Below are 25,645 nucleotides of genomic sequence, written 5' to 3' on the forward strand. Positions count from 1 at the left end.
GAGAAAACTCATTTCTGCCTGTCTTACCTAGTCCAAAAAAAAAAAAAAAAAACAAAGCGATGAAATCGATCTTATGATCAAATTTGCTTTTAAAGGGCAAACGACTATTGTAAAATGTACGCAAGTCATGCAATTATCGAATTCCATATTCACTGGCGCGTCGTCGTCATGATCACGAGGCGGTGGAATTCTCCGCAAGGAGAAAAAGTCGCGCCGACGCGGGACGACCCGAAAGGAGACCCGACGGGCTGCTCGCCTGCTCCAGAATGGAGTTGATCCTGTTGACCTCGCAGTCCAGCAGGAAGCGTTTCTCCTGCCGCCGGTCCATCTCCTCGATGACGCGTCGATACTCGGCGGGGTCGGCCACGTTCCCCACCGAGCGAGCCGTCACCTGCCAGTTGTTGGCCACGGCCGACTCCATGACGGCCTGGAGGATGGCGAAACCTGCCGGGGGGGACACACGGCCGAGGTTGGACGCAAAGTCGCCTTCACGTTTCCCGTGGCAATTTTACACGACGCCCCCGCCCCTGTAATCAATAAAAATCACCGTTGAAATCTTGACTCTGGTTCTCTTTGTCTGATGCTGGCATTTGCTGGATGATGCGAAATATACAAGAGTGCAAAGTATGCGTCCGAGGAAGAGTTGAAGAAGGGGCAAACGGCATATTCAGTTGAGGGGAAGTCCACGAATGACGCCACCGGGTCCCTAAACTACGCAAAAGCGCCGACGCGCTCAACTGCATACGCATTGGCTTGTCTTTGCGCTTGGAAAAGCCGCGCAAAGCCGGCGGGCGTCTCATCTCCAGTCCAAACGCCGAGCTGAACCGACAAAGAACTCGTCGGGAGCGCAACGGAGGTCCGGCGAGCGAGCGGCGCTTTTCATTTGCTGAGCTCCGTGGCCTCGCGTGGGAGGAATCGGCAGAGTCGCGCAGAAAGAGAAGAGCTGCTGTTAAAGCGGAAAATGATTTGGACTTGACACAAACGTCCGTACTCCTGCCCAAATACTCAGCGGGAGTACTTTTGCTATCTGGGAAAACGGGATTGATCAGAGCTGGAAAGCTGGAAAGCTTCGCGTTTTTAGTTTTTAGAAAAGATTCCATAAAAACTACAAAATCAACCGCGATCAGACTTTGCGACACGCCGGTCCTTTTTAGGATGGGTGGGCTGTACAAAGGGTTGGCGGTGTCAAAGGAATATGAACGATATTGGAAAAACATTTTCTGATTGACTGCAAGCACGTAGGTCAGCGCCGCGTGCCGGAGGCCACGGACCTTAAAGTGGTCCACATCGATGTGATGCGCTGACTTCCCTTGTGTGCCGGTTCAGTCCCATGTTTTGTGGATTTGAAGGGTTGCCGTTCCCACGGGGACCAGAGAGGCCCGCCGGACCGCTCTGGGCTTCGAATTAGGCCAATATCTGTGATGTCGCGCTTTTGTTTTGCGCTGCTCAAAGCGAGCACGTTTTGCAACTTATTCGGCGAGAGTCAGATCGGCAAACTCGGGAACTAGGTTGAAGTGAGTCCAGGCGCGTCATTTCAATCGAATCGTCGGTCAATCGCCAGGCTGCTTCGCTGACCAGACTTCCAAATCTTGTGGTAAAAGAAAAAAAAAAAAAAAAGTCTGGGCAGGGTTAGGGTTAGCATTAGATGATAGAAATGTTGTCATTTTACAACAACGTACGATAATATTTGATGCTTTACAGGCAGACTAACGTTTTTCCAGTTCTTCCTGATGGGTGTGCAATTATGGAGGAAATGTTCTTTTCTTCGGGATGAGTAACGCGTGAACGGCCGTGACAACAACCAAGACGTCCCCCCCAACAGCCAACAACGTGTTGAGCGTTTGCGGCACGAGCGAGCGGACAAAGAGCCACGACTCCCCGACAAAGCGCCCTTTCAGATGCAACGCCGGCCTTTTTCCGCTCGCTCTCGTCCTCTCTTTTTTTTTTTTCTCAACGTTTTCTCTCGGGGCGAGCGGGGAAGCGCCTGTCACTTCAATCTCTTTCATAATGCATAAAGACGTGCGGCGTAATGGCTTTTGGTTATCCTGAAATAGATGAACGCGACGGCGGCGGCGGCGACTGAACCGCCCTCTCAGAGTCACCTGCCTTCTCAAAGCGCTGAGGTGAGCGCGGATTAGATATGACGAGCCGGATGCAAGTACGGAAAAAGTGCAAGACGTAAAAATTCATGAAGCAAAAATAAATAAAATAAATAAAATGCGTGTGTTTGACAGACAGGCTGGCAAAGCTTCTTGGCCCGTCTGTGCCGTCGCCTGCCTTGTGACGCAGGCCCGGCGCAAAGAATTTCATGACTCCTCCGTTCATTCCTTCCTTCCTTCCTTCCTTCCTCCGATCCATCCATCCATCGATCCTTCCTCCGTTCCTCCCAGCCATCCATCCATCCATCCATCCTTCGTCCCTCTCATCCATCCCTCCCACCCTTCCTTCCCTCCTTCTTTCCTCCCTCCCTGCCATCCATCCTTCCTTCCGTCCTTCCTTCCTTCTTTCCTCCCTCCGATCCATCCATCCATCCTTCGTCCCTCTCATCCATCCCTCCCACCCTCCCTTCCCTCCTTCTTTCCTCCCTCCCTGCCATCCATCCTTCCTTCCGTCCTTCCTCCTTCTTTGCTCCCTCCGATCCATCCATCCATCGATCCTTCCTCCGTTCCTCCCAGCCATCCATCCATCCATCCATCCATCCATCCATCCATCCATTCATCCTTCGTCCCTCTCATCCATCCCTCCCACCCTTCTTCCCTCCTTCTTTCCTCCCTCCCTGCATCCATCCTTCCTTCGTCCTTCCTTCCTTCTTTCCTCCCTCCGATCCATCCATCCATCCTTCGTCCCTCTCATCCATCCCTCCCACCCTCCCTTCCCTCCTTCTTTCCTCCCTCCCTGCCATCCATCCTTCCTTCCGTCCTTCCTTCCTTCTTTGCTCCCTCCGATCCATCCATCCATCGATCCTTCCTCCGTTCCTCCCAGCCATCCATCCATCATTCCTTCGTCCTCTCATCCATCCCTCCCACCTTCCTTCCCTCCTTCTTTCCTCCCTCCCTGCCATCCATCCTTCCTTCCGTCCTTCCTTCCTTCTTTGCTCCCTCCGATCCATCCATCCATCGATCCTTCCTCCGTTCCTCCCAGCCATCCCTCCCACCCTCCCTTCCCTCCTTCTTTCCTCCCTCCCTGCCATCCATCCTTCCTTCCGTCCTTCCTTCCTTCTTTGCTCCCTCCGATCCATCCATCCATCGATCCTTCCTCCGTTCCTCCCAGCCATCCATCCATCCATCCATCCTTCGTCCCTCTCATCCATCCCTCCCACCCTTCCTTCCCTCCTTCTTTCCTCCCTCCCTCCCATTCATCATCCATCCTTCCACCCCCCCCACCCACCCCCCACTCATCTCCTACTCCTCCCTCTCCCTCCTTTGAATTGACTCCTCCACTCGAGAGAAGACGCGAGCGTTCCCGCCGCCGCCGCCGCCGAGTCTCCAGGACAACCATCTGAGCGACGGCGAAATTGGGCCCCGACTGTCACGTTGCTGCCGGCCTGCGCTAGAACTGAAGCTGCGGGAGGGGATAGAATTTCGTGCGCAAGCTGGATTAAAAGAGCGCTTGATCTCATATAAAAATAGAAGGTTTGTCTATGTGTGTGTGCGCGCTCCTCCGTCATCTGCCGTAGAAGTGCAAACGCCTCCAAGGCAGAATCTTTGGCTTGCGTACACATGCATCAATCTCTCCCTCACATTGTGCTGATCTTGCAACGAAAAAAATAAAACGAGAAGAAAAACGAAAAAGTGCCATCTCCTGCTCTTCCTCCGTCGAATGCGCTTCCGCATCTACACGCGTGCCTTCGAGCATCTCGGCTCGGCGTAAACGGCCCGACGGCCTCCGGCGGGAATTTTCCTTCGCCAGTGTGGAACGATGATCACAGTGGTTTGTTGCAATTCATAAGAGAGAGAGATTCATGCAGAGATAAAAATGCTCTTTTGTGTCCAAAATAAAATATCCTTTCCTTTTTTTGCATCCATTTTTCATGAGCTGAACTCAAAGGCTCTTTTTATTTTATTTTTTTTTTTTTTTGTCAAAGTACACAAAAGTCCTAACGTGTCCCAAATACTCTCAAAGCAATGTGAAGTGAGCACAAGATAACTCATCCAGCTCACAAGTGTCAGATGTCGACTAGATATCATATTTAAAGTGCAACACGTACTCCTTCCTTCTCTTGCATCCAACTGGAAGAGGCCGGATGAAAATGAGGGCAAAGCACTCAAGTAGGGCCGCGCCATATTTTGTCCCAGCGTCGACATCGGGATGCGCGTGTGCGCGATTGTCATCTGGCGTTATCTGCTGCGATGGTGCTGTACTGTAACATGCTGAAAATCAACTGGAAGACTAAAAGCCACCAGCAGAGGGCCCTGCTTGGCCACGCGCAAAAGATGAAAACATTGTACACCTGCTGGATTTCCGATTTCGCCCTTTAGAAGGAGAACTTAGAATGATTTTGTTAATATAGAGTTGCGAGAAATGCAGCGTCATTCAATGTGCTGTTTGATGATAAAAGACAAGAGGAGTGTTGTCACTGTTTCATTCTGCAAATGCTAAATAATCCAGGCTAAGTAAAGGGGCTCGCTCGCTCGCTCGCCTTTTGAACTGCAAAAATCTCGGAGGCATTTTTGCTGCATGAATGTGAATCTAGGCCCAATTTATGAAATGCAGGCAGGCAGGCAGGCAGGCAGTGAGCCAGGAAGGCTGTCCAGGTTTTGGATGTTGTTTCCGAGCTGCTCTGCCTCTGCATGCGTGGACGTGCGCGGATCGATTGCTGCCATTTTGGGCGCCGGAGGAGAGAGTGCGCTACGGAGCACACCAATCCACGCAAAACCTCAAGTTACCCACCAAAATGACATTTTGCCGAGTTGACGAGGAAATTGCACCGACAGTGAGCAGGCGTCGCCGCCGGCGGCTGCTGATTTTGCCGCGATCCAAAATTGGAATCGTCGGTGAAAATGTAACAGCCGATCAAAATGCATGAGCCGCCGTGCCGGGAAATGAACAAGCAACGAATCCGTGGACCGCAAAGATTTCTTTCTTGAGGAATCAAATCTTAACGTAAGTGAGTCCAAATGGAGAGCACAAGAACCGGCTCTCCTCTGCTGTGCCAATGAGGAGGAAAAAGGAGTTCGGAACAAGAAATTGTACCCATCCCGAAAATTCATTGCTCATTAATATTTCATCAAGGTGATCAAGGATGTCTGGTCAAACGCCCAAGCCTGATATGGATGCGTGTGCGCGTGTTTGATGTTCTTCACGTGCCGAATCCACGCGCAAGATAATGGAAAGAGAATCACACGGCAACATCATCCGTTGAAGGCAAGAAAAAGGCGCCGTGTACGTCCTAAATTGGGACGGCCACGCAAAAGCGGTTTTCTCGTCTGCATCTCTTTGTTTTGGGGAGCCAAAACAACTGAAAAGCACTCCTTGGCCGCGTCTTCACGGTTTTGTCCTCCTTTTATGTTCCGTTCCATGAGGAGTGAAAGCGGGCCCTTGAAACTCGAGTGCGCCTTTGATGAATTACTGCAGCAGCACCGACCCCTATCCAAAGCGGGACACGTCTTTCAAACAAAAAAAAAAAAGAAGAAGAAGAAGAAGAAGGAGGTGGAGGTTGGGGTGAAATGTCATTGACGTGTGCGTCCGTCTCAGATTGAAGGTGCGCCGAAGTGCCGCTTTGAGGCATTTCCGCTTTCTGTTCATCGGCCCGACCGACCGCTGAGTGCAGAGCCCAAAAAAAGAGAGACCCACGTGGCGGATGGCGCAACTCGGAGAAGATTTTGCCAGAGGAGCCCAAGCCGCAGGAAAACCCACGCAAACTCCACACGCGCAAGACCGCAGCACAGACTGACCTCTGAACTCTGGCTCTGGCTCTGGCTCTGGCTCTGGCTCTGGCTCCGGCGGACCCGACAACCGATGACGCTCCAGCGGGTTCCTCCGATCTCCGATAAAAAGGAAAGGCCAAAGTCCCGAAGGACAACAATTACTGGCCAGGTGTGCTCAAACATCCCAAACACTCACGGTCAAGATTTGAAGACGCCGTGGCGACATTTCGCCGCTTGAAGTCATCGCGAGGACATTCAACACATCATCGTGATGAGATGCGAAGTCAACAATTGGCGAGAGGATCCCGATCCCGGGGGGGGAAGAGCGCTTGAAAGTAGAAAGGATGATATCATTGAATTCTTAGGAATAAAAGGTATTAATGTTGTCGCTCGTGTTCTTCAGGGTCGGGTTTTGCAAAGACATGACAATTGGCCCACTAGCCCAGTTCCTCTCCAACGTGTTCGATGTGACTCTCAAATAGCTGAACAGCAAAGTCATATCGCAAGAGAAAATCATTTCCCCAAATCATCAGGCATCTGCGTAAGATCACACTAATTCCTCGTCTCAATGCTTTTCTCCGTGCAAAATGGGAAGGTGTCCGTTTCGGCCGTTTGTGTGGAGCTTACATCGTTTTGTCAGCGAAGCAGCAGCGAAGGCACCTCCTCAGCCCAAATTCGAGGTCGTCTTTCTAACGAGTTTGAATGTGACGCCTTCAACTGACGTTTGTGCCGGGCCTGGTTCTAGTTAGGGGGGAGTGGGGGGGGGGGGGGGGGCCGTTATGACTGCGAAGCCATCTAAATCTCCAACGGCCTCATCGTATTTAATCATGACAGATCCGAACTGGTTTTGGACTCAGAAATCTAGCGGAATGGCTACTGTCCATGTTTGATAACACAAAAATGATCGCAGTAGCTCATCGTTATCAGATTTGAACAAGATTTTATGGAAGTTGGCGCACATCTTTGTGGACCACGCAAAGTCACCCGGTGGCCGATCTGGGGTGACAGGACTTTTAACGCTTCTGCCATTCTGCGCCGTGATCTTTTCTTGGGTCCGTTTCACCAGTGAGCCGACGATGAGACAGAACCCCGAAAGGGAAATAAATATGCGGGGGAAGCAACGGAAGGAGGACTGAGTGCTCTTGTCCTAGAAATGCTCCGTGTCAGTTTAAAAATACGCACTCGCTCGCCAACACGCCGGCACATTTAGGAGCAAAATGTTCCGCGTGTCAACTTTTGCTGCGCTCAGCACCAAATACGAAATGGGCTTGACCGCAAGTAGCGAAAATCTGCCCATCGTTCACAGCAGTTATCATTTTTTTCTGCAGCCCATATTTCTAGAATATGCGGGAAGAAAGCTTCTCTTGACATACATCGCGAGTCACAATAAAAGCGCAATCTTTGCTCATTCAAATTGTGGGCATTAAAAAAAAAAAAAAAAGCAGACGATGCGTCCTTTGACTTCACGTTCACCACAATTGAGCTACTAAACATTTGGGGGAAATTGCGGGGGAACGCTCACACAGGAAAGCCGGAACCCAGATTCGAACTTTCAACCTCGTCCGCTGTGAAAATCGCAATCGGGCAAAAATTCAACTCCAAAACGCTCTCGGAAGGGTTAGAAGATAATTCCAGAACAAAAGCGGGTTACAACATTTCTTCGAGTGACTCAAGGAGCCGCAGGACGCTGCGTTTTTTCCCAGCCACGCGGCCTGTCATCCATCCATTGAAATGATGGAGGACGGCGGCGGTCATCGTGCGCAAGTCGCAAAAAGACGGAAGTTCTTACCTCTCTCGGTGTCGTAGAGGTAGACGAACTTCTCCCACTTGTAATGGTCCAAGAGACTGAGGAGGGCGCCCCGCAATCCGGGCCTCATCTGGATGACGAACTGCGCGTCGGCGTCCACGGGGAAGCTGGGCGTGATGAAGGACGTGTGCAGCGCCCCGCAGAAGGAGGTCAGCGTGTTGACCGACTTCCTGTCGTAGAAGCCGAAGATGGCGTAGACCCCCCGGGAGAACTGCGAGCAGACTGCCGACACAGACACACACACACACACACACACACAAAAAAAAAAAAGAACCACGTCAATCTGAGGCTCGACTCGTCGTCTCCGGTATGTGTCGGGTTCCTGACTCCGACTTTATTCACGATGCTTTCAAATTTGTCCTCGCAAAGCACAAGTCGGACACCCGCAGCGACCCGTTCTTAAATCTCTGCTGCGGTCGCGCAATCTTCTATTGCGTCTCGGTTTCCAATTTGCGGACGAGGCCGCGCCTAAAGCTCCAAATTGAAGTAGCGACGAAATCGCCCTCTGGTGCGATGACATGTGGGACGTCTGCTCCACGTGGGCGGCCTCTGAAGCCTCGTGCCCGCTACTTGTCCTTGAGCTCAATGCGTCCGTCTGGTCATCAGTGAAAATAAAGGGGGGGGGGGGGGGGAGCCCACGAGCGGGCAAATGTGCGAGCACGAGGCTGCGCTGCACTTTCGGCCATTGAGGCCAATCCTCTGCTGCATCCGTGGAAACGGACTCGGGCCGTAATTTCGCAGCCACGCACGCTTGGCCCAAAAAGAAGCTGTCGGCCATCTGCTTTCCTCGAAGCCAACAAACAAATGTTGCGAGCGACATCTGCACGTGACACCCTTTCTGAACGGCTTTTGGTCATACGTTGACTCGTAATCAGCCATCCGTCCCACTCGACCCGACTTTAATATCGGTCGCTTTTGCTTATGATCGGTTGGATTCACGGGCAACTTTATTAGTGTGGAGCAACAAAGCCAATTGTTCTCCGCTTTCACCAGGCAACCATCATTTTTTATCAACAGTGACGCATTTGTAAATGAATCTCAGAGGAACTAAATGTTACAGTATGAAGTGTACGCTAAGTACATCCACGATACTCGATTTGAAAACGGAGCTGTAAAAACGCAACTAGATGCGGCTCACGAGCTGAAGCAACGTGAATCTACAGCAGCGCCGCCGAGACGAGGCCTGGGGGAGAGGCGGGGGGGGGGGGGGGGGGGTGCAGTCGACTTCATTATTTGACTGCAGCAAAGTGAAAAGCCCGCTAACACTCCGCCTACGCCGACGTTCCACGCGCACTAATACAATTACCCGAGGACCGCGGAGAAAGGAGGCTTAGCTTAGCTGGGAAGTGCCGGTCGGCTTCCGAGAGGGAAAATGCTCAATTTCATATTTGGGAAGAGTTTGCATGGCCGACGGCTTCGAGGACTGAATTCGTTCACGCCATTAGGAGCACTGTGAGGGGACCAGCTTCTGCATCGCTTCCAAAAAAAAAAAAAAAAAAAAAAAAAAAAATCAAAAAATCAGTTCGACACCAACGAGAGCGACAAATTACAACCTCAACTGATTTGATCCAGCCGCTGGGATTTGTGCATTTAAATGACCGTTGCAACAGCGGATAGAAAAATGTCTACATTCCCACATTCAAATGAGGAAAAAAAAAAAAAATCCAAAAGTTCTGTTTGTTGCAAACGCAGTCCTGCTCGTCACCAAAAGGACCGTCCGGCGCCATCCCTTGGGGCCTCTTTCTCTTCAACTGGAATGTTGGGAAAGGGCTACTACAAAAGCTGAAATTCGGGGCTTCAGGAACTTGAAATATGACTCCTGCTTAACATGAGCTTGAATGTGATTGGTTGATTCTGAACACAGTCACGTCCTCTTTTGGGAGGGTGTGTACACTTGTACAACCTCATCGTGTCAGCGATTTCTTTTGATTTGCCCTCGCAAAAAGATTTTTAAAATATGAGTTGAGTTCCGCGGTATAGGTCACGTGGATTTTTTTTTTTTTTTTGACACGTTCCTACAAATGAATTTTGTTTTCCTTTTTCTCTCTCTTTTTAACCTTCCACTGGCAAACTTATGTAAATACTTTCAAATGTAATCGATGAGTCACTCTCCCGCATCCTTGAGCAATCTCAGGGAGCGCAGAGCAGCCAGCCGTCGCCACGACGACGGCGGCGGCAGCGTAGCCAGAGATGTCACAAGTCATCACTGTTGCACGCCGCCACGTCGGCCGAGGAACGCGGCCGGCGGCCTGGCCGCAGCAAAATGCGTCCGGGCCACACGTCGCGAGCGTGCTGACCGAGTGAGGGCTCAAATTTGCACCCGATTGGATTATTCCAAAGCCGCGTCGGCGTTTATTGAGCAGGATCCGGAGGCTTTGAAGCTTCCCGATGACCTGACAAAGACGCGCCATGGCATCGCATCGCATCGCATCGCAAAGCAAACGTTTGAAAATTGGATGCCCTGCGACAAAAATCTTTCCTCTAATGAATAGAATCATCTCACATATATATCTATATATTCTTAACCTATTCGGCCTTCTTCTTTGTCATCTTCTCGTTGCAGCGTCTCCAATATTTTTCAGTTGGGAGACGACGAGCTTTTGGCTCAGCGTCTTTCCTCTCTCTTCAAGGGCTCGCAGATCCACCTTCGGCAGAATTTGACGTGATTTGGTTTTTGGTATGTTGTGTCTGCCATCGGCCGATTTAAGGACGAGCTTCGACGTGACCGTCGGCCGCCGTCTCCGCACGACCCGGCCAACGGAAGTCTACGAGGACATCGGTCGGCCTCGTCAGCGGCGACTATTGCCATCGTCAAAGATTTGCACTCACGGGCAGGAAGGCAGAGGCACAAAGTCCAAAAAAGTCCGTCCAATAAGTCCATTCGTGAGATGGACGTCAAGATATGTATTCATCGCGGGACTTACTGAATAGAAAGCAAGATGACAACAAGTGTGGTATTTACAACACTGATGTCAACACCATAATAAGAATCACTAAAATGCGCTAAGTATGCATCTATTGATAGATATGAATGAGACTGATTTTGTCTTGGCTGCTAAGCCGTTTTTTTTGCTTTTGGTTCTTCCACGTTGGACGTTTCCTTTACTGCCAATCGTTTACCCTCGCTTGTTTCTCGAAGTCCCGTCAAAAGGAGTTTCCTGGGCTGAGCCCGGCCAAGTACCAGGTACCAGGTACCAGGTACCAGGTACCAGGAACTTCTTGGCACTTCAGATGCTTGGCTTTCCTGCGCGTTCATCTTTTTACCACGCACGCAATGTCAGTCAGTCGCAGCGACGACCGCGCTGGCAATTGATTTTTCCGCTCGGGAAAAAGTGGAACAAACGCCGCCGGCCGCCATCTATTGATCAGAAAGTGCCAATAACCGCCATTCGCCGTGAGGGATTTGTTTACGGTTGTTATCCGGTGACCCGGCGAGGGGACGGCAAAGCAAAGCACCTTATTGACGCGGCGCATCGTTTCACGCTCAACTTGGCAAGCGGCTACTTTGTTCGACTTGAACTCGGCAGTTTCGGACTATCGTAAATATCCGTACTTCCATTGTCCAAACCGCTTATCCTCGCAAGGGTCGCAGGAGCGCCGCAGCCTATCCCGGTCGGCATTGGGCAAAAGGCGAGCTCCACCCTGTGCCGGTCGCCAGCCGGCGGCAGGACGCACATGGACAGCATCACTAAGCAGGCGACGGTGATCCTGCACCAAAGTCGGGCGTGCGTATCACCTCGTCGTCAGTGAAAAAAAAAAAAAAGGAAGAATAATGGAGCAGATGTTGATAATCGTGTGCTTGATCCAAACATTTTTGCCGGATTTATCACGTTCCAGAACACACCGGCAGCTGAATCGCAATCAATTCATGTTTTGGAATACAGAGAAGCTCATTTGAACGTGGAATCCAATCAATCCCCGAAGGAATCCTCAACAAGACTGCAGACACGATCGAAACGGTCACGTCGACGCCTTACCTCGGAAAATGACGAAGCCGTCACTCCGGGCCCGAGAGAAACGCGTCAAAATAATCAGCAGCACTTTCACGTGCCGGCAGGCGAGCGGGACGTTATGCCACCGACAAAATGCCCAAAATAGGAAATAGACTGGTGGAAGTGGCGTGCGGGCGGGATTGACTTCTCGTCGGCCTTTTGGAATTGGCCAGTTCTGGTTGAGCTTGCATTTGCTTCTCTCGCGACGATTAAGCCTCCCGATTAGCTTGTCGTTACTCCCCCATCAATCGGCGGATGGAAAAAGATTCCGACTTGAATTGGACACCGCGCGCCTCGTGTCCGAACGGGAAGTTCAATTCCACTTAAATGTGGCCTTGTGTGATACTGGAGTCATGAAGTGGGTACACACCAGGTGGAAAAAAGAACAAAGATGCATTCAAGTAGCAAATGTTTGAAGTTCCAAAATGTTGGGGATGCGACACATGTCCCACGAAAAACACAGAAATGAGCGATCCGTTCAGGAAATTAGGAATGGAATGGAATGGAATGGACGACTGACTGAACTTACTCACGACCAAGGTCGTTTGATTTTCCCATCGATTGATTTATCTATGAGTGTGATATGTAGCGGCAGGCAGAACGATGAAACGACCTTCCACCAGATGGCGCAAAGATCTTCCGGTTGCCGTTCCAAAAACAGAAGACGGTCCGTGGAGATTCCACACCGACATCATTCATTTGTGAGTCAACTGAGACGAGATCGTTCGTACTTTTAGTGCCACGGTTGTGCCAGCCGTAAAAAAAAAAAAATAATAATAATAATAATAATATGTGCCTTGGCTGAATGGGAAAAAAGGCTCGCATATGCGGTGCTGCCTCCATAAATCCAAAAGGTCTCGCGTGCTGGCTTCATGGCCGATGGCTCTTTTTAATCGATGAAATTACATTCAAAGAAGAATTGTATGAAGACGACATTTGAATCAAACGCATCAGCCAAAATATTCAGATGAAGAGTTTTCTTTTGTGGCAAATCCACATCCGCAGTTGTCGTCTACCTGCCTTGGTGTCGTGGATATCACGTGGCGGGCTCCCCCCCCCCCCCCCCACCCAGAGAGTTCTTTAACGCAAATCCATCTTGTCACCAGGCAACTGAGAGTCAGGAGATGCGAGAAGTCAGAGAAATTTCACTTTGTATTCTCAGTGAGCCCAGAAGGGTTACGCCATCCCGCCCCCCCCCCACATGCAAATGGTTGGCGTATCAGGCTTGAATTAGCGGGAAGCAGCGCAGCTACTGAATCATCCTTCCGTAAAGATCGGGGATCACGAGATCCTATTTTCCAAGGTCCCTCCCATTTGAGCAAACTTTGAAGTATGCAGTGAAGTGAAAGTTATGGTAAGGCACTTTTTAGCATCCCGCTGGTGTCAACCTAAGGAGAGGCTCAGCGTGCTTGCTTCAAGTTGTGTATTTGTCACTCCGGGTTGAAGTTTAATGGAAAACCGACACCAGAAACAAGAGACAACTGCAGTACGTCTATAGTTAAATGTGAAAATGTTCATCCAAACTCGATCATTGCAATTCGTTGATTTCTGGTTTTGTTTTGTTTTTTTTTTGCCCTTTCAGGCACTTTCAAGTAACTTTCTTGTCAGATGTGCCAAACACACACACACACGACATACATCATACCTGAAAGATTCCTCTCAGACCTGCAGTGCTATCATGGGCAAAAGAGTATTTATAATATCGGAAACATTTCTTTCTTTTTTTCCCCTTTCCTAGAGAGGTGACCCGGAAGTACTTTGTGGGACCTCTGTTGGAATTTGAAAACTGCTTCTATCGATGCAACCTTTCGGATGAAAGGCATCATGACCAACTTTTACGCGACTGCGGCAACATTTCAAGCGCCGGCGGTTTCGCACACGCGTCTGGAAAGGAATCCTTTCCCTCCGCCTGTCCTGCCTTGACCTACGAAGATTAAGGGGAAGAATTTTGGACTTTCCGGAAAGGCCCGCTAAATTTCACCGGAGCTCAGTTGTTGTCAGCAACTTTTTCTTGCTTGCCGCCCTACTCTGAGGGTGCACGAGTCCAATTCGGGACTTGCCCCGCTACTGTAAAAACTCGTGAAGAAAAAAAGAACCCTAAATTCCGATACAAGAAGGGCGGCGGGAACAATGAAGCGTGAACTAGCGAGGGGACACTGCGGCACCAAGCGAGTGCCTCTCACCCTTTGCGACGAGCGGACGAATTCCAAATTTGCGGCAGGCCGCCGACTTGATATTTGGAGCCAACAAGCAAGTCCCTCTCAACGCCCGAAGCCAAGCGCGGCTACTCACAAGCGTGCGTGACGGAGAAGCTGTTGGACGACTCCAGGTTGTCGACGTTGTAGTTGAGGTGGAAGGGCTTCTCCGTGGCGTTCTGGTTGGTGTTGTACAGCTGCACCGCAAACCTGAAGGCGCTGTGCTCCTGGACCGCGGAACGCATGAAGAGCCCACCTGCGAGCGGGGAGACACATTTTGGCCAGAATCCGCCGATACCGCAATGCTGAGCACTTTTTGGACACAAACTGCAACCGCAGCACGCAAATCCTCCGCCGCCCTGAGCCGCCTCCGAGCATGGCACCAGACGCCAAGCAATGGGAAGGCTTGGCCCGCTTGGGTCCACCCTGTTCCTGGCGCATTGGGAGGCGCTGGGCGCAAGATTCAAGGTGGTGCCCAGTGCAGTCACCCCACCCGAGGATATGAAAAGCTGCGGCTCATTTGCAATTGGAGAGAAAGAATTTTTCAACCAGCAAAATTTGGGAGTAAGCAGCCACCAAGCGCCAATGAGAAATTCACAGGACGAGCATCACAGATGACGATATTCGAAGGCATGCCGGAAATGGTGCCGTTGACTTCTTTCTTCGGAGTGTTAATTTTGTGACGTCATATCTCCTGACGTTCACGTGCACTTCGGGAGCTTCAAGTTGCGAGCCAAGCACGATCGCGCACGCGCAACTCAACTTCGAAAGCTCACCAGCGGCACGCGGGACGTCTCGTTTGGGCCGCGCACGAAGTCCACTCACCGATGTTGATCTGGTTGGGGAAGCCGCCCATCGACTCGCCGCACAAACACAAACACGAGCCAAGCGTCGCCACTAGGGCCGGCCACATTTTGCCAGCCGACAGCCGAGACCGACTCCTGGCGAGGAGGAAGCGGCGCCGCGCACCATGTACGTCAGCGAGCTTGGGGGGCTGGGAGGCGGGAGCCGCGGGGGGGGGGGGGGGGTCAACAAGATGTGCGTGACAGCGATGCTGTGCGCGCACACCCAACAGCAACAACAAGGGGAAAAAAAAAGAAAGATGCAGAAGAAAAATGATGCGTCCAGTGAGAAATGAAAAGACGCAGTGTTGCCTTGAAGAGGGAAAAAAAAAGGAGGGGGTGGAGGAGGCAAAAAAAAAAAGAACACGACGAGATCCCTCCTCGTGGAAGACGAAAACCCAAATGGAACGCAGCGAGAGAGAGAGAGGAGAGAGAGAGAGAGAGAGAGGAGAGAGAGAGAGAGAGAGAGAGAGAGAGAGGAGAGAGCGAGAGAGAGAGCGAAAACTTGTGTCGGCGCCCCCGAATGACAAAAGATTTTTACCTCACAAGCTGCGTCAGATGCCTTCCGTTGGCATCCCAACCTTCCTCCAGCCGCATCGGATTGGAACGAACGCGCTCCAAATATTTGGACATGTCTCAAGTACCGAGTCGAAAATATTGGACCGCTCAAAATCTGCACTGGCCCGGGAAATGCGGTCAGCGGTTCGGGATAAAACACTCGTGTTGTCTAGTGGCAACCCTGATGTGCTGGCTCGAACAGAAACTGAAACAATGTCACTTGCACCAAAGCGGGATTGGTCGCAGGGGGGGGGGGGGGGGGGTCGCGTGCGGCGGAACACGGCCATAACAAAACGGGCCGGAAGGCTTGTGGACTCTCTAGCAGGAGCATTTCATCCCCCACCCCGGTGAGGGGAGGAAAAAAAAAAAAAAAAAAAAAAAGAGAGATGACACTTTGCTTGATTGAGTCTTTATGCTTTCACTTATTTGTGAAAGTACTCTGTAATGGGAACAAGGTGAGCAAAGATCATTTTAGGAAAATGCAGAGAAGATACAGCGTCCTTGCGCCTTCCCCGAAACGGGGAAATCCAGTGCATCCAATCGGTCGCGTCGTATGTACGCTATTTTGACCACGTGATGCTAAATCCTCGCTCATTTCGTAGTGTTTTGAGAAGATTTTGGCCCACCTAGATCATGTGACTCGCAAAAATGGCAGCGCCCCAGAAAACTCGACTCAAAACACGATGAAATGAGAGAGGATTTAGCATCACGTGGTCAAAATAGGGTACACACGACGTGACCGATTGGATGCACTGTTGACGCAAAGCAGTGGATTCCCCCTTTAACAACCTTTTGGAACGCATGTAGCAAGCAAGGCCAGGCCTGACGCAAATTCATCTCTGCCACCAGGAACGTGAAGATTCCAAAACAAGGCCTTCAAGAAGTGTGGCCAATTCACAGCATGCAGATGTTGCTCCAAGCAGCTCAGAAATGATGCTAATGTTACCCTTTCTGTTCGTTGGACAGGGCAGAAACATTTTACAGAGCAACAAGAACCGCGGAGCAGATGAATTCCCGTCCCTGTCCGGGTACTTTGCCCGGATTTGACCTCTAACCCTCCCAATTACACAAGTTGTGAGGTCCAAGGAGCGGAGCGGCCTAAATCGACGCAGATCCGGCGTCCCCGTCCCCGTCGCGCTCGTCAAGCCCTCGCCGTAATCAAGTCAACAAAGGGATTTACGGGTCCCCGTCCCGCTCGTCAAGCCCTCGCCGTAATCAAGTCAACAAAGGGATTTACGCGTCCCCGTCCCGCTCGTCAAGCCCTCGCCGTAATCAAGTCAACAAAAGGATTTACGCTCGGCGACGGGCGACTCTGTTGCTGACCACCAACGATGCGTCGCTTTTGCCATTTTCCATTTCAAGTCAGCTCGACAAAAATGAAATGCGGAGAAATCTCCAAGGTTCCTAAACGTGCTCACCCATCTGGATTTGTGTCACTGAGGACTTTTTGCCGAATACTTGAGGCGACGACGGCTTTTGCGGGCCTAATGAAGCGGCTCAAGCGTGGCACCTGGCGGTAAAAAAAAAAAAAAAAAAAGACACGCTGATGTTCGTTCATTCATTCACGTGCAGAAAAATACGTTCACCGCTGCATCCGCGCCACTCACCCGGCAGCATAATTTCATACACAGAATATGAGGTTTTAAAACAATGTACCGTGGTTATCTGTGCAGTTTGCAAGCAACAAAACCTCTCCCAATACTTATGCACCCGTTTTGGTTTTTTTTGGTATAGTTCTTCCAGCCAATCGGAGGTTCAATTAACATTCCCTGCGACCGAAAAGCAATTTGTGCCTTGAATGAAGCTAACGTGCGTGTTTTGGGGGGGGGGGGGGGGCTGGAGAAATCCTTCCCAAGCGAGACTCCAAAACAGCCAAATTCCAAGATTCCAACATGCGACGACGCTCATGGACTGACCGCACGGAGATCGGTACTGCGACAGTGATTAAAAAGTCACCAACTTTGGTTTTGCTACATGCTGAGGGCGACGTCCACCCTAAGTAGCCAAGTACACTGCCCGCCATCTGAACTCTTTTTCAGCTTCTCGATTATGAATTAGCATAGCTTTAAAAAAAAAAAAAAAAAAACAAAAAAAAAAACGCGGACATCAAAATCTCCCCAATCAGCTCACGCATTTAAAAAGGTTTGCATATTAACTTCAAACGAACCCTAGTCCACTCTTTGCAGGAATTCAAACGCGCCACAACAGCAGTTAAATACTGTACTACCACCAATGACAAACATTCAAATACTGTATTGGATGGAGTACACAGAGATGAGCTGTTAGTCCCAAAATGTTTAGGATTAGATATGGTTGGAACATTAACACGGCACTTCATTTTAAGAAATGTGAACTACAATCTACAATAAGGGCTCAAGCAAAAGGGATCGCACTTCACAGTCAACTCCAAAACATTTTTTTCAATAAATACAAACGTACGCTTGAACAAATCGCAACTGCGCTGGAGGAATGATTAGGCCCAACAAGCAATTCATTGCGCGCACGGATCATTCCGAAGAAACACGCGGCCGCCCTTGTCCCAGCGTGGGCGCCGCTGATGGGGTCAAAGTGTCACCGCAAAGTTTGCTTGGACCCCGCCGTCACGGAGCAGCTTTGGAAAGATGCCAAAACGGATCGAAGAAGCTGTGACGGACGCCGTCCAACGACAGAGTTCTACGGCGGAGAGGAAATGATTTGGAGAGCTTCCAGAGGCTGCGTGTCCGATTGCCGCTTGAATGAGGACCGTGTGACTTTCGGCGGTGCCATCAACCCTTGCCCAAAATGCCCCGGTTGCATTTTGGGTCAGCGGAGGTGCTTTGAGCTACGACTTGCTCCGTTTCAAAGATTGGAGAGAAACGGGCTGCCATGCCAGATCTCGCGTGCCACTGAACTCAAACTTCCTTCACAAGCAGTCGACTGACAAAAAAAAAAAAAAAGTTTACCTTTTCTGGACGAATATGGACAAAAATTGCCCAACGCACTCAAACATCTTGTAGAAAGTCGACTTCATATTTGAAGATGATACAGAAAGGCGCCAACTTCATATTTTCCAATATTTTGGGCCACGTGTGTGTGTCTCAATTTTTTTTTTTTTTTTTTTAAATCTCAAGCAGATTTAGGAAGATTTTTGCCAATCATCATCATCATCATCATCATCCAGCAACACGTAATTGGTGTGAAAATGATCAACTCTACAACGTATTTTTTTTACAATCGACAGCAGAATAATTCAATGCTTTTCCCCTCGATTGCAGAAGTTAGTTTGACATTTTTGTCTGGTGGGGTGGGGTCACGTTTCTCTTTGACGTAAAGGAAGCTGAGTCGTAAACTGGAGTATTTTGGACGACGACGACGACAACAGCGGCATCTAGCGGCTAGAAAGTAAACTTCCATGCATTTGTTCTCAATTCCCACGGTGGGTTCGTCGAGGTGCCGCTCGCTGTTCCAGAAATGATTATTTGCTGTGATTCAGAGTTCATCTTATTTTGGAATTCCCGGATGATCAATTCAGAACACTCCCATTTCGATCATCGCCAAAATCAATGGCTTAACATAAATTGGTTCTCATTCAAAATGAGGAGTCGGTGGATGGTTCAATTCTACTGATGTAAAGTAGGAAACTGTACGGCGTTTGCCACATTTGCTCCGTCGACGGTTTTACTTCGGGGCGCAAAGTTGAAGCGACTGCAAAATTTATCAGCGCTCCACACGAGAAAAAAACAAGCGAAATTATCTGACAAAGTCCTCTCAAAGGCGGTTCTCTGAGGGCAAACTACAAACGGAAAATCGAGATTCTTTTGGGAATGATCAAATCATACCCGCCGGGTTTCTCCTCACGTGTGACATCCAAAAACTGGGGAATAAATTCCCAAAGCTCGGCTAGCTCGTCAAACCCCTGAAGCGACGGAACCACCAACAGCTCGCCTGGGGGGGTTGGGGGGACGGGGACGCCATCGCCACAAATACATACAGCACAAATGAGAACGCAATTTACAAATCACTTTATTGGCTCAAGTCTTCCAATGGCAGTAAAGCGAGCGCTTGCTTGTCCGCTTTAAGCCGTCGGCGTTGTCATCAGATAGACAAGAGATCAAACGGTTCAATACATGTGATTGATTAGCTGCACACCAAACAGTCATACCGCATTCATACAATGTTTCCGTACGACAAGTGCACGTGACGGCTGTTCATTTACTGTGAGCGGAGTTGGAGAGGCGTACCTCGCGGAACGCCAAGTGAGCGTCGGCCGGACAAATTCAAGAATGCCGGCTCCAGCCGCCGGGCTCCTCCTCGTCCTCTGCGGAGTCTTCGGAGCCGTTGAGCACCGCGGCGCTGAGGATGTGGAGCTCCTCCAGAACCGAAAGGATTCTCTCTGTGGGGGTTGGTGGGAGGGGGATCCCCAGACACCGGTTTAGACACCGGCAGTCAGCCGCTCGGACGGGGCGCCGCGTACCTTCCGCTGGCGGTTTTGCTCCCGTCGAGCGGATTCTGTCAGCGGCTTTTTCTCCTCGCTCGCCGGGGACGGGATCATTTTGTCGGGGGGAGTCGCCCCTCGGCGCTCGGGCAGGAACGGCGGCCTGGGGAAACGGACGGACGCCGCCTGCTCAGACAGTGACACCAAACGCGCCAATTTGCCCAATTCACTGGCATCAGACTCAAAAATGCAAATAGCAATAAATACCGCCGTTCCCGGCCGACAGAGCGCACCTGGTTATAAGCCTCACCCATTTGGAAAGGAAATACCATTTGGTACATACACAGGCCGCAAGAGCCCACATCGAAACGTGAGATATTTACCAAGAAAGACGGGACACAGTTTAATGCTAGCGCTGCCCCGCTAACGCTAAAGCCGCCTCACTAACAGGACCCATTCAAATAAATACATCCGGTAAAAATCACTGAGACACGGCAGTAACACACCAGACCGGTAAAAGTCACTTCCTCGGCACATATATTCCCTTTTCCGCTCGAGTTCCCCCTTGCGGCCATTAGAAAAAAAAATGCGCAAATTAGCCGCGTCACCGCGTAAACTGCACGGTTGAAAGCGTAAGCGTGAAAAAACAACCAAACAAACACGGCTTATAGGCCAGAAATGACTTTAATCAGAAGAATGTTACCATCAGTCGGTCCGGATTGGTCTCAGCCTCTTGTGTTTGTTGACGTTGGAGCTCCTTCTTTGTGTGTTCGCTTTGCAAAGCTTCAGTTTCTCTCCGGTGTTTCCCGGCTAGCGCTCTTTCCAGCTGCCGCAAAGTCTGAACTGTGAGACGGGAGGTGATGAATTCGGATCAGAGCCGAGCGACCCCGTAATTGTCCTTCGCCATTGAAAAACAGAATTTCACGCCGACTTGGTTTCTCGTCGTGTGATATTGACCTTCACGTTGGAAGCCTGATTGAGGGCAGTGCCATTCGCGTACCTGCTTTGGTGTGCTCCCTCTCGGCCGTGGCGACTCGTATTTCCATCTCCCGAAGCTTTTCGGCGCAGCGGCTTTCCATTTCGCGCTCCTGCTTCTGCGGGGCTGTCGGTAAAAAAAAAAAAAAAAAAAAAATGCAGACACTTTTGGGCTACGACTCTTTTGTCTATCTTTACCAGCTCCTCGATTTTTGACCTTTGCTCCCGTTTGGGCAATCAAGGGGAAATCGACGACACCCCCCCGAGAAACGGCATTAACGCAGTGACCCAATTCTGCTATTTTTTTTTTTTTTTTTCTTTTTCTCTACCTTATGTCCCATTTCACGGCAGGAAAAGCAGGAAGTGTGCGCTCCAAAAATATTTGCAGTCAAATGAGGCCTGGCTCATATGTAGCTAAAAATAAGATTGTTTTCAAACGGAACGGAACCGAAAGGTCCGTTGGGTCAAATCCTCAGGTCCACGTCCGCCCGCACTGCCGCGCACGTGTTGCATCTGGGCCGTCGGTAGTCTTTGGCTAAAGGTGCACGCAGGCAGTCCCGGTCCAAAAGCGGACAGAACAAGTCCCACCTTGCCGGCTGCGCTCCTTCTGGCTGAGCAGTTCGGATCGGAGCTCCTCCTGCGTGACCTCGCTCGCCTCCAACCGGGCCAGAACCCCCCGCAGGCTCCGCCGGACCTCCTCCGCGCCCGACACGGCCTTCTGCGCCTCAGCGCGGCACCGCTCCAGCTCGTTTTCATCTGGAGGGAGACGCGCGCGCCGTACCGATCGGATGGCGCGCGGAATCGGAATAACAACGGGAAGGCGCTTACGTACGTTCTTCTTTCACAGCAGCCAGCGCTTTGTCAATCAGCTCCGGGCTTCTTTTCAGCTCCTGTGCCAGTTTGCTTCTCTCTTGACACACTAAAGTCAGTTCCATCTGCAAATTTTTGATACTGCGGTGCAAGAAAGACAAGAAAGCAGAGCTAAGCCACTCAACCAAGGCTCCCGGTGGCAAAGAATGGTTGACGTGACGACCTCTCCGCTGCCCGCTCTGCTGGCTGGCTGGCCGTCCGGACTTTTTGCAGCGCGAACCTCCTCATGACCAAAGCTGCAAAGCAAAAATCATCTGGAGACACGCCGTACACCACCGGAGGCTAACCCTAACTACAAAGTCTGACGGTCTCGGTAACGGCACCTCGGACGGTCTCCACTCGGCCCCTGGCGAAATTCAACCTTTGGCCAAAAGTAGCGAGTCTAGCCCGCGCCGCGTCCACTTCTGCTATTTTACGATCAAAGGCTGCACTAAACCTGCGAGGCCACCAGGAGAACACCGACCAGAGATAAAGAACCGGAACCGTCGGCCGGAGTTTGCGCTGCGCCTTACCCGTGCAAGGCCTCCGTTGTGCTTTTGAGCTCCGCCTCCAGGCCGCGACTCTTTGCCTCGAGCTGTCGGCTCTCCGCGCAAGCCCGGGCCAAGTCCTGTTCCAAAGTCTGCCGAGACAAACGCTCAAACGGCATCAACGGCGACAGCGGCGTCCAAAGCGCATTCAGGAATGGAGACGCTCACCCCCTTTTCCGCTTTCTCCTGATCCAGCTCAGCTATTCGGGCGTCGAGACTGTGCTGGAGCACAGTCGCGCGACGGCGCTCCTCCTGCAGCTCTCGCTCCAAGAGTCCGACCTCGAAGACATGACAGTTCCGCGCAAACGAAGTTGCCAGACGGGCCGCTGCCGTTACGTTACCTCTTGAAGATGTTTTGCGCTCGCGTCCCGCAGCTCAACGTCCTTCAGACGAAGCTGGACGCACAGTTTGAAAACTTTCTCCCTCCAGACGGGAAGCGCGAGAAGACCGTCACATCGCCCCGTCACCAGTGGCTCTGTCGAGACCTATTTAAAGACGCAAACCTTTTTCTCAAATCCTTATTCTTGCAGCGTTTCCCCCGCTTGAATGTCGAAGGTGAGCAAACAAATGCCAAGGTCAAAGACGTTTGGCACTTTCAAAATGATTGGATTGATTAAGGACTGCGCCGTTTCCTTTCCGAAGCTTTAGGACTCCACCCAACCACGGCGAGAACCATTATCCAAAAATGGAGAAAACACGGAACGGCGGTGCGGCCGGCTGAGAACGCAGCCAACGACTCGTGCCGGGTTGGGGGGGGGGGGGGGTTGTCACAAAAGAACAATTTGAAGTGTTGGCGTCCTTGCCTCTGTCAAGGTTCGTGACTCAAGAGTTTTAGAGCGGACTGGCCAAAATGGCAGACTTCTGAGGTAAAAAAAAAAAAAAAAAACCCTGCCAACCGGACACAACATCAAGACTGAGCTCACCTGCTTCAGTATTTTCTCTTCTTGGAGGGAGACGATCTCACTCATGGAGTGAAGTCTGACAGTCAAAAGTTGGGCACTTTTCTGCAACGCCGCTTTCTCTTTGTTGAGCCTCTGCCAAATAAACAAACGGGGATATGTCACCCTCTCCGTCTTTTTTTAATCTCCATAATTGTCATGGAATTGAAAGGAGCAAAGGCCAACCGCGTTGAACACGCCCTCACCTCGAATGCTTCATTTCCCTTTTCGTCGGCAGCAACCCGGCCGATGTAATTGCGGAGACTGCGCAGATTTGCCGACTGGGTCTCGTAGGCGTCTTCCAGTTGGCTGAAAAACAATTCACAACGCACAAATAAAGAAATGTGCTCACAATTTCAAAGGAAGATGCATCTCGGTGGCACCTTAGAAGCTCTTTCAACTCGTCCCTCTGGCGGGTCACCGACTGAACTTGACTTTGCAAGTCATCATTTGATTTCCTGACTGCGCTCAATTCGGCGTTCGACCGTTGCAGCTGATGAAGGACGTCAGACACGCAAGCGGTGGGAAGACGTTGGCACGTTTTGAGATTGGCCAAATACCTGTTCCGCTTGCTGCTTCCGCAAAGAGAAATTTTCGGCCTCCTCGGCCAGCCGCGGGCTCGCTCGGGCCTTCGGGGCGAGCTCCCGGGCGAGCTCCGGGGCTTCGCCGTCGCTCATCATCTCTGCAATTTCCTCCCCAGCGTCGTTCCTAAATCTTTCCAGCTGGAGGAGAGGAGCATAAACGTCCGGCGTCTTCACGACCGAAATAAAGCGTGGCGAAAAGGTGACGTTCTGATCCAAATTGAAACGTTATTACCTCCGAGCTGAGTTTCTCCGTCTGCGCCCGGCAGCGCACGAGCTCCTCGTTCAGCCGGCTGCACTCGCCCGCTTCTCGACGCATGGTCTCCAAATCGCGACGCTGCCTGACGTGCGACACTCCCACCGCGTCAAGGTAGGAAAAGGACTCTGAGCGTGGGCGCGAAGTCACTGCCTTTTCTACCTGCTTATGGTCTGGTTTTTGACTCGGATCTCGTCCCTATATGCGTGCGCGGCGTCCCTCAGGGCCTCCATCTGCTCCTTCAACCGCTCAGCTTCCGCTTCGCGCTCGGCTGCCTCCAGACGCCACTCTTCTTCCCGTCCGGGCGACCGGTGGCCTCTCTCCGAGGACCTGGGTTGGAGCAAATGGGGCTACTTACGCAGCCGGCGTGGCGGTTTTGAGCCGATACGGTGAACGATACCTCGTCCGGGCATCCGGGGTCCTTCCGCTTGTGCGTTGCGTTGAGATTTCTCCTTGAGGCTGAGCAAAACCGAGCCACGGGTCCTTTGGAGGACTCGACGCGAAACGAGACGGCGGCACGAGGTCGTCCTGCGCGCTCCCTGGACGATATCAAAGACGGCAAATGTCAAACGTGTGCCGACGGCGAGGGACAAGTAAGTGCTCATCCCATCGATAGTTAGAGATGAGTGTTCAGTTTCCAATTCTTCTTTGTGTCATATTTGCATGACCGCTGGGGGTTGTGGACCGGGGGTTCAAATCCCATCCCCGCCCCTATGGAGTTTGCGTGTTCTCCCCCCGTGCCTGCGTCTTTTGTTTTGTTTTTCCACTCGGGCTTTCCTCCCGCGTCCCGAAAAACATGCGTGCATTGGAGACTCGAAATTGCCCGTAGGTGTGAATGTGAGTGGTTGTGTGGCCACCGGTTCAGCTTCCAGCAATCCCGGGACCCTCGTGAGGATACGCGGCTGGTGCATTGCCATCTTGAGAATCCCTGATTTGTTTTTTGTTTTTTTTTTTTTTTTTGAACAAAGATACATTCGCTGTCATCATTTTCATCGGCCAAATGAAGTAAAATTGGATCATTTTCCTGAAGTCCAACAAAGGTTTTCTTGACATTTGGACTTAGCGACACACATTTGTGCCTTTCTTTTTCTCCACTTTAGCCCGAGCATAGCACCAAACTTGCCGTCGTTCAAACAACACGACTTGTGAGACCAGCATGTGACGCTCGCTTCGTAAGAACTTACTGGCGACGAAATCGGTCGGCGTGTTGAGCTTTGGACGCGAGTCCATTTGTGCCAAAGTGGCTCATCTTCGGGAAAGAAATTCCATCACTTCCGTTCCGTTCTGTTCTGTTCTGTTCTAGCTCTCCATCCACGGACACACTAAAATAATAAGACAAGCACGCTTCTAAATACGCACATCATTTTTTCGGAACTTAAAACGAGAGGCCTTTCCATCAAACGCCGCTCCGCGCGGTGCATTGTGGGTGCTGAAGGGCCCCGTGGGCGTGTAAACCCCGAGTTTAGTCTTGCAGGGGGTACTCGAAGCTTTCGTCAGGTTGGCCACGTTTTCTGTCACAACGTGTTGAAACTCGTGCGATACTGCCAACATCTCTATTAACACCAACAACCTAACATTTGCGGGACCACGTTCACCTCTAATGTGTGTGTGTGTGGGGGGGGGGGGCTTGACTGGCAGCCACGATACGATTCCGACAGACATTTTGGCAGAGGTCGAGCAGGACTGCAAATGACAAGAAACACCGGCTGAAAAGCCATTGTGCCCCAATTCTATCCATCCATTTTCTTCGCCGCTTATCCTCACGAGCCAATCCCAGCTGTCAACGCCCTGAACTGGTCACCGGCCAATCGCAGGGCACGTGG

General features: G+C 51.1%; 2 protein-coding genes across 7 annotated transcripts in view; both read right to left on the minus strand.

Annotated features, from left to right (window-relative positions):
- The window catches only part of LOC133491871 (glutamate receptor 3-like), a 32,469-nt gene extending 17,345 nt beyond the window's left edge, over positions 1-15,124 (minus strand). For all 5 annotated transcript variants that reach the window (XR_009792499.1, XR_009792500.1, XM_061803566.1 and 2 more), the window contains exons 1-4: positions 14,687-15,124; positions 13,959-14,117; positions 7,657-7,896; positions 257-444 (exon numbers count right to left, since the gene is read on the minus strand). Coding sequence is in view for 3 of the 5 variants with exons in the window: in XM_061803566.1 (XP_061659550.1) it covers positions 257-444; positions 7,657-7,896; positions 13,959-14,117; positions 14,687-14,774 (675 nt within the window). In the remaining 2 variants the exon portion in view is untranslated. The remainder of the gene's footprint in view (positions 1-256; positions 445-7,656; positions 7,897-13,958; positions 14,118-14,686) is intronic.
- A 4,123-nt stretch (positions 15,125-19,247) lies between these two features.
- Positions 19,248-25,254, minus strand: cchcr1 (coiled-coil alpha-helical rod protein 1). Of its 2 annotated transcripts, XM_061803568.1 has the most exons (19): positions 25,007-25,252; positions 24,223-24,361; positions 23,985-24,152; positions 23,802-23,907; positions 23,546-23,707; positions 23,369-23,478; positions 23,192-23,294; positions 22,971-23,081; positions 22,389-22,532; positions 22,216-22,326; positions 22,033-22,139; positions 21,844-21,956; positions 21,684-21,756; positions 21,483-21,601; positions 21,239-21,406; positions 20,676-20,777; positions 20,379-20,518; positions 19,715-19,838; positions 19,248-19,633 (listed from the first exon to the last, which is right to left on the minus strand). In XM_061803568.1, the coding sequence occupies exons 1-19, from the start codon at positions 25,050-25,052 to the stop codon at positions 19,518-19,520; spliced, it is 2,262 nt and encodes a 753-aa protein (XP_061659552.1). In that variant the 5' UTR covers positions 25,053-25,252; the 3' UTR covers positions 19,248-19,517. The 2 variants fall into 2 exon arrangements, 1 of the variants encoding a protein (XP_061659552.1); XR_009792501.1 differs by lacking the exon at positions 19,248-19,633 and having other exon boundaries at positions 20,379-20,573; positions 25,007-25,254.
- Between the last annotated feature and the right edge of the window lie 391 nt (positions 25,255-25,645).

Source organism: Syngnathoides biaculeatus, chromosome 18 (genome assembly GCF_019802595.1).
Source record: "Syngnathoides biaculeatus isolate LvHL_M chromosome 18, ASM1980259v1, whole genome shotgun sequence".
NCBI classification, from domain to species: domain Eukaryota; kingdom Metazoa; phylum Chordata; class Actinopteri; order Syngnathiformes; family Syngnathidae; genus Syngnathoides; species Syngnathoides biaculeatus.

Excerpts from the sequence above, each read along its gene's own strand:
- cchcr1 (XM_061803568.1), bottom strand. The coding sequence starts at position 25,052 with ATGGACTCGCGTCCAAAGCTCAACACGCCGACCGATTTCGTCGCCA. Across the intron at positions 22,327-22,388 it reads GCGCAAAACATCTTCAAGAG|GTCGGACTCTTGGAGCGAGA; the intron begins GTAACGTAACGG and ends CATGTCTTCGAG. Across the intron at positions 19,839-20,378 it reads CCAATCCGGACCGACTGATG|GCCGCCGTTCCTGCCCGAGC; the intron begins GTAACATTCTTC and ends CCGTTTCCCCAG.